Source organism: Erithacus rubecula, assembly GCF_903797595.1.
Source record: "Erithacus rubecula genome assembly, chromosome: 5".
NCBI lineage: Eukaryota > Metazoa > Chordata > Aves > Passeriformes > Muscicapidae > Erithacus > Erithacus rubecula.
The window spans coordinates 50,041,644-50,049,425 of NC_136687.1; the positions used below are offsets into that span (position 1 = coordinate 50,041,644).

Sequence of the window (7,782 nt, forward strand, 5' to 3'; positions counted from 1 at the left end):
CTAAAATCCAGGAACAAACTGCTTTTCAATCCCTTCTTGTCTCAGATAATAACTAATGTCCTAATCGGTACACAGGCATTTCTACAGCTCTCTAGTCTATTTTAGCCATATAAAAAGAATATTTCAGAGTCAAACTATACTTTAATTTCACCAGCATAATCTACCAGTGGATAAGATAAGCCAAGACTAAATGAACTGGAAGGGTTTGAAATACTAGTTAAGATTAGCTAAAAATATCTCCATGATGCATAAACCCAAATAGAAACCTGCTCTATCTCCCAGGGCAGTATCAATTCTGCCATCCCAACAGGTGTAAAAAATAATTCATCTTTGTCACTAAATTCCATGAAAATGCAGGAGGGAGAGGAGTGCTATTGACAGAGGAGAGGCCATTTGTACATAAGTGATTCCACATGGCTAATCAGATTTAAAGATGTCAGGGTACAGAGCCATCAAAAGCCAGACCCTTCACCCAGAGATTTCCAGTGATACTCAGAATTCAATACTGCAAAGTTTGTCCCTATATTTTATGTGCAAAGTGCTTCAGCCATCTGGAAAAGGCTCTGAAACTCAGCCCACACTGAAAGACAAGCCTCCCCTGAAAACACAGTTTTAAAGTAGGAAACTAGCTAGACAGTGCTGGGTACAAAGATCATATTTGTTTTGACTTAGTTCCTCAAATCCTTCAGAGCACATACACTACACAACACTCATGAGAAACTGCCACATTCACTCAAGCACATATTGATGAACTGCGATTTACAACTACTGTCATTTAAGTACCTTTTTATTACAAATAGTGGGATTTGCAATAACAGACACCACAAGATCCTCAAGCAGCTAAGAGCTGCTGAATAAACAAGGTAACACAGTGACTTTTCCCCACTGCTTCTCATTTGAAATGCACAGGCTCAGCCCAGCAAAGTAAATTGCTTGTTTCCTGTCAGCCTCCAACCTCTGCATCTCTGTTTTCTGGATGGGAGCGGGGAAGGGAATTTGAGGGTAATTTCTTTTGTTATTTGAATAAACAAATGCAGATAAAACAACCATTTCAAATGAACACATCCTTCCTAAGCTAATTTTCATGGAGCCTTCATACAATAAAGATTTATTTTCCCCTCTCTATCCCTCCCTTACCTCCAACAGTCCCCCATGCCACAGGGCAAGTTGAGCCCCAGTATCTACAATTAATGGCTTTGTCTGAAGGTTGTGGGCTGGCCACAGCATAAGAGATACATGCAGGAAAAGAAGCAAATGCACTTACTCGAGAGATAGACAGAGGCACATTGAAATCCTTGCCCCCTTGAAGCCTGAAACCCCAGGGAGCCGGCCCGACCAAAGACACGCTGTAGTTGCTCATGATGTTTAGTATTCAAGGACCAAATCCAAAGAACTGATGCCTGCAGAAGAGGATTAGAGTTTTAATTTAAAGATGATAAAAACAAAAGGCACTGTCTGCAATTTTGAAAGCCCTCTTTCTTTGGCTGCATTCCCCTCCCCCCAAAACAGCCAAAAACTCCACACCAGGTCTGTCATGACTTGTGCTTTTATTCCTCATACGTTGTTTCCTTCCATAGCCTAGGAAGAAACAGAAAACTGCTGCTGCCAAAATGTTTGACAACTGCTTTTCACTAACAAAACACTGTGTGGGGCAGGGGGGAGTAAAACCCTCCAGCATTCAAGCTCAGCTTAAAAAAGTCAATATTGAGACAAGCATGAATTGATAGCATCCCTTAACCGAAGTATGGAAGACATTAGCACTACTGGCACATTCATTTCCAACAAAATTAATATCATATGCTGCCATGTCATCAGCTCAAAGCTTATTTCTAAACACAATAATGTCAAAGCATCACAACTTTGCAGTTCATCAGAAGAGAATAAAACCCTTGTGACTTTTTAATTTTTATAGCATAGCTTCATAGTGGCAGAACAATGCCACTAAGACAAGATAGGCATTAAAACCAACCCTCCAAATGAAAGCTGTGAACTAAAGCAAAATATCCACAGTCACAATTCAATGCTGAGGAAGCAAAACCCAAGCATCTCCCTCTCCACAAATGTGGCCAACAAATTACCTTTAAAAGGCAACTGAGATATTTAAGTGCTGTTCAGCGTCAAAGATAAGGGCTTCAGTTCCACCTCAGATAAGTAATGTTACAATGACATCTTAGGTAGTGGATGCCGTCTATTTTTGTAAAGTTGAAGCCCGGCAGGAGCACACGAGGGCGGGCTGGTGTAAGACTACACCGGGGCACAGCCAGATTCCATACTCATATAGGGACATTTAAGGTGGACCTTCAGCCAAGCAGCAGCAGGCGGCTGCAAACCCCAACAAACTCCGAAAAGCCCGGTTTTAGCTGCTCGTACACGGCAGGGGGGCCACGTTAGTTTCTCAGATACAGTGGATTATTTCAAACGCAGCCACCCACAAGGAGCATGACAGCAGGGCTGTGGCACAGCCCCCACCGATGCAAGGATGTCACACCCCAAGAGGGCGATCCACAATGCACGTTTTCGGGTTCACCTCCCGACATCCACTGTAACACTTTTTTCCAAATCAAACAGTGAACTTTATTCACACCAACAGCCACTGAGGTAACCAGAGCAGGGCTACTGGCATTAGGCAGCACAAGATAAATATACAATATATATTAGGAAGCAGAATTTGGAGCTTGATGGGAGAATTTGGAGGTGCCTGGGTAACTGGGCCATTCCCAACCCACTTGGCATCCAGCAAAGGGGCAGCTCTGACCCCAGGCGCTGTCTCAACCCACCCTTAAAAACCTCAACAAGCACCAATGCACAGAAGGGGAAACACGCAAGACTGAGCTCTCCTGTGGCTAAAGAGGAAGAAAAGTCCCCGCCAAGTTTGAGCTAGGATTCTTAGGAGGCTTGCTCACCGCTAAAGCAAGAACTAAACTGTTTAATTGCCCTGTGCACAGAGGTTTTTTAAAAAGAGATCTGAATTAGTCACAGATTTCTTTCTGCATAAAGACACACTTTCTTTTCACTGCCGCTAAATGAAATCCACTGCAGTGACAGGTCACTGTAAATTATGAGACTGCAGAAAAGCAAGACACATCTAGTGACCAGCACACAGTGCAGTTGTTTCACACAGGTGAGAAAGTTTTACCTGGCAATTGAAGCTAAAGCACCTAGCTTAGTTTTAGTGAAAAAAGTGTAGCTTTTTTTTTTTTTTAAATGAGCATCAGTTAGTTACAATTACAAAGCCAGGAAAAATAATGAATTGTATTAGGAATTGACATCATTCTTTTTCATTTGTGGCAAAAGAAAAATGCCTCTAGAAATACGAGGGAAGAAACTGCACGCTGAAATACCGTGCATCCCGCTCAGCATCACTCATCTTTCCTTTCTCAGCCCCTTAATTCTGGTATATCTGCATCTCTAGCCCAACAGATACACCAGGAAGGAACGGCAAACAAAGAGGACCCGTTCCAAGATTTATTGAACAAATTTCTTAAAATGTGCCAGGGCAACAGCTAAAAGAAAAACACCGCAAACCACCAACCTCGCTTCACGCGGGGAGCATTTGTGCAAACAAACCAGCTAAGGGTGAAATTGTGCAACTTTCCTTTAGGCGATGAAACGCTCGGTGGGCGTGCGCCTGGAAGGGGGAATTTCAAACGCCGGGCAGGAACACCGGCCGGGCACGGGGAACGGGGCACGGAGCCGCCGGCAGCGGGGCCTTGCTGCCCGGGGCGGCCGTGCCTCCTCCAGCGCAAATCCCCGAACACCCAGCACCCTCCCCTGTCACCTCCCGGGGCCGAGGAGCCCCACGGGCTGCGGAACCCGACCCTCCCGCTCGGTCTGGGCTCCAGGCGCTCGCACAGCCCCAGCCGCTCCAGCGGCGCCCAAAGCCCGGGAGCGGAGCGCAGCGGAGCCCCGTGCCCGAGCAGCCCTACGGGCAGGGCAGCGCTGGGCTGAGGAGCCCCGCAGGTGCCCCGCAGCCCGGGCTCTCTCCCCGAGGAGCTGCGCTGCCCCGGGGCCGGGCCGCGCCCCGCCGCACCCCGCAACGAGCTGCGCACCCCACTCACAGAACTTAAAATGAAGAGCAAATAAGCACCGACTAGCTTTACAAACCGCGCCCAGCCTACTGACTTTCTGCCCAGCTGCCCCCCTGTTTTTTCCCGCTCGCTTTCCGCCGCGGCACTCACCCTGCGGCGCGGCACAGCGCGGAGAGGCGAGGACACCGCGGCGCGTCTGCGAGGCGGCAGCTCCGGCCCCCCGCTCTTGTTTTCACTTCCGTCTGCCGCCGCTCCTCCCCTGGCCCGGCCCGGCCCGGCCCTGCCCTGCCCGGCCGCCGCGGGACGGGGCTGCGGAGAGCCCGCGCGGTGCCCAGGTTTGCCGTGTTGTTCGGTTCGTTTTGTTTTGTTTTGTTTTTAACAGGCGTGCGCTCGCTTTCACCCCGCTTTGATTTACGAGCAGCGCACCTGTGAAGGGGCCGCTCCCCGTGTGCCCGCCCTGAGGGAAGCGGCTGCGATGCCGGGCAGGGATGGGCCGGAGCAGGAGACCCTACGGAAAAGAGGGAGTTTGGTTGATTTAATGTGGAGTAGCGTGAGGAGTGACAGGGATGTACTCGCCCCCTGAGGACATCAAAGTGGGGAAGAGCTGCTGGAGCTAACAGAAAGCTGGCGCAAGAACAAACAGGTATAGAGTAGCCCTGCGTGAGTTCAGCTCCGAAACTGGAAGGGATCCGCCAGAAATCAAGGTGTCTGGCACAGCTCCGCTGTAGGAGTGGGTGCATGAAACGAACCAGGTCCTACGGTGCCGCTTGACCAGATTGTTGCAGTTCCTTAGCACGGAGGCTGTCCAGCTGGGAATGCTGCTGGGAATGCAGGGGCGGGCTGGCTGGGAGAGCCCTGCCGGGCCCGCAGCACCAGCCGCTGCCTCGGGACGGGCAAACAGGGCCAGGATGGAACAGCGGCGCTTCCGAGGCACGTTCAGCTGCACCTCACAGCTCGGCCAGGCTTGAGGGTCCTGCCAGGCTTCACATGCCACAAGAAGCCATTACAAATAAAAATGGCTGTGAAAGAAAGGTGCATCTAGTTAATAGTGCCATTATCAGTACAATTCAAAGGATTTCAGTACCTTCCTCAAGGATGGATTTACTGTGGAGCAATGCAGAAGTAGTTAAATTCTTATTTGTCACCATCCAACACAACACACAGTCCTCATAAAGGACAGCCCTGCCTCACCCCTCTGGCCCCAGAGCACTGTCCCTTGCTTTTATTGTCACCTGCACAGCCTTGAGCCTGCTTTTGACCCTGCAGTGCCCTTAGGCTGGAGCTGATGATGGCTTGGAAGACCTGTGCCCTAGGTGCCTGGGTGTGCATGAAACCAAGGTCTGTCCAGTCCTCTGAGCCTTGGCTCTGTGAATCTTAACAAGGATATTTTAACAAGTGTCCCACTGAGCTGTGTGTCTTCTCACTTGCCATAACTAGGACAACCTCAAACAGCATCCCAAAAAAGAAAAGCATCTAAACCCCCCACTACTGTAGCCAAACCACTGTTTCAGAAATCTTCCTTCCTTAGTCTGCTCGTTTCCTATTAAGTGTCTCCAATCAGGCAAAACTAAAAATCCCTCTTACACAAACAGGCTCTCACATGATTTTAATTCACGGAGGTAAAAATTACCCAACACAAAGATTTGTCATTGTGTCACAAGGGCTGTAGGTCACTCTCAAGCTGTTTTATTTATTAGAGTAGAAAAAGCTCCAGGACCCCACTACCCAGTGTGACTCACATGGTATCTCCAGTGTCAGCATGTCCCTGTGCTGCATGCTTGGGTAGCAATCTGCTCTCAGCTTGCCAGAGCACACAGCCTGTGGTCTTGCTTGATTTTGCACTTTGCCATGTTAGTGAAAAACATCCTTTTCCATTTCAGTTCTCCCAAAGCCTTCAGCTTTTCCTGTTGGAGAAGCAGCCTGCACATGCAGCATCTCAAGACAGTAATTCATCATGCATGAAGAAGAATGTGCAGAGAGACTTTTGCTACCTGGTGTTGCAGCAGGTTTCAGCCCTGGCAAGCCTGCATGCAATCTGCACCGTACCCACCCATTGCAGCAAGGCCAGTGCCACTCCCAGCTCCAAGCTGGCAGTCTCATCTCTAAGTCCATCATCACTTCACTGTGGCGTGATCAGCTTGTAACAAATGAATCTGTTTTCCTTTGCCTCCGGGAGACAGAGCACAGAAATAGAGGCAGCCCATTAGCTCGAGATCGCTCCATTCTTGGTCACTTTTCAAATATTCTCCTCTTTGAGAAAAACCTTTTCATTAGAGATGAATGGCAAAATTAGAGATAGTAAGTTGAGCAAGAAACCTCGGCAGCAGATAGAACTGTGGCCTGCCTGTTCTTCCTACCACTACTGGGTTTTAGACAGAGCTTGCATTTTTCCCCTCTGAACAAGGAGGGAAGGAGTCTGGAAATTAATTAAATGCAGTAGTCAGCTACCCAGGCAGATACAGCCTATCTCAGAATAACTCAGGCACTTAAGTCTCCTTTAAATGCTAATGAAATGCCTTAGGTGCCAGGTAATGGGCACTGCAAAACTGACAGAGAACATCACCTGCGGTGGTGAAGTACAAAAAGGTACTTGCAAATGGAAAAAGTAGCCCATAAATTATGAACAGAATAAAAATGCACAGTCGAATTATTCTTAATTAAGAAACACTTAATGTAACATTACCTTTCTGTGTGCTAAGGCACTGGACTACAAGCTGTGCTTTTACTGCACTGCTACTTTCACTTTTGCTTTTCTTCCAAAGGTAAAGCTAGCTAGTGTAAATATTTACACTCAGTGTATAACTGGTGTTCAGCACAAAGTAACCCTCTCTCCAAAGAGGTTAATGTGAATATCATCTAGAGCATAACAGCTTATTTCCAGTTCCAAGATAGCTCTGTGCCAAAAAATACAATAAATTAGATAATTTCTATGTGTTTCTGAGAAGTAGGGGCTGCAGTCAGTTTTTGACAGGGCAAGCTGTAACACTGGTCACAGTGAAGCCCAAACCACCTAGAACTGGTATCACAGAAAAACTTGTATTCATTCTGTTTGTGTGATGTTTTGTGGTTTTGTTGTTTATTTGTTTTGTTCTGTTTTTCTTTTTCCTGCCCCTGTTTTGGAAAGATACCCAGTGCAGAATTGCACCCTCTCACATACATCCTGTCCTCCAGTTAGCCCGAAGACTTCTTCTCATGGGAGGAGCCATGTGGTTGGGCAGAGTGGCTGGCAGGAGGTTCGGAATCCAGCCAGCAGGGAAGCTACACCCATCCAATTCACTTTGGAACAGCTTTGGCAGCCAAAAAAAAAACCCACTTGCTCAAGTTTTCTCTTACTTGTCACCTTTTCTTTTTTGTCCTCTTAGAGCCCTATTCTCCCCCCAACTGTGCTGACCATCCTCACTTGTCATCAGCCCATCTTCTCACTGAGTTAGGTCTCTTGTCTTACTTCTTCTGTAGCTGTGTCCTCTCTGACAGCAGTTTGCTCCCTCAGTGATCAAGACAGCTTTTAAGCCCATGATTTTCATCAGATTGATAAGTTAACAGTGCTTGTGTTCCCACTCTAGCCATTGAAGCTCTTAATGACATAAATGGATTTATTAGTCTTTTTTTATGCCCTGATTTCTTTTCCTTTTTAGCTAATCAAGCCTTCTTTAGTTTTTCTGTATTGGTGCTTTTCTTTGTAAAGGGAAGGTATTATTTACTAATAAAACACTCCTTATTTGCAATGTCTCTTGTATCTTGGTAAATTGCATAA

General features: G+C 47.3%; 1 protein-coding gene across 10 annotated transcripts in view; it reads right to left on the bottom strand.

Annotated features, from left to right (window-relative positions):
• Positions 1 to 5,790, bottom strand: part of PDLIM5 (PDZ and LIM domain 5) — a 124,995-nt gene extending 119,205 nt beyond the window's left edge. For 2 of the 10 annotated variants that reach the window (XM_079306938.1, XM_079306939.1), the window contains exons 1-2: positions 4,179 to 4,585; positions 1,265 to 1,400 (exon numbers count right to left, since the gene is read on the bottom strand). In XM_079306938.1, coding sequence (XP_079163064.1) covers positions 1,265 to 1,360 — 96 coding nt within the window. In that variant the 5' untranslated portion in view covers positions 1,361 to 1,400; positions 4,179 to 4,585. The other 8 variants (XM_079306937.1, XM_079306933.1, XM_079306940.1 and 5 more) reach the window with 8 other exon arrangements.
• Positions 5,791 to 7,782: the final 1,992 nt, after the last annotated feature.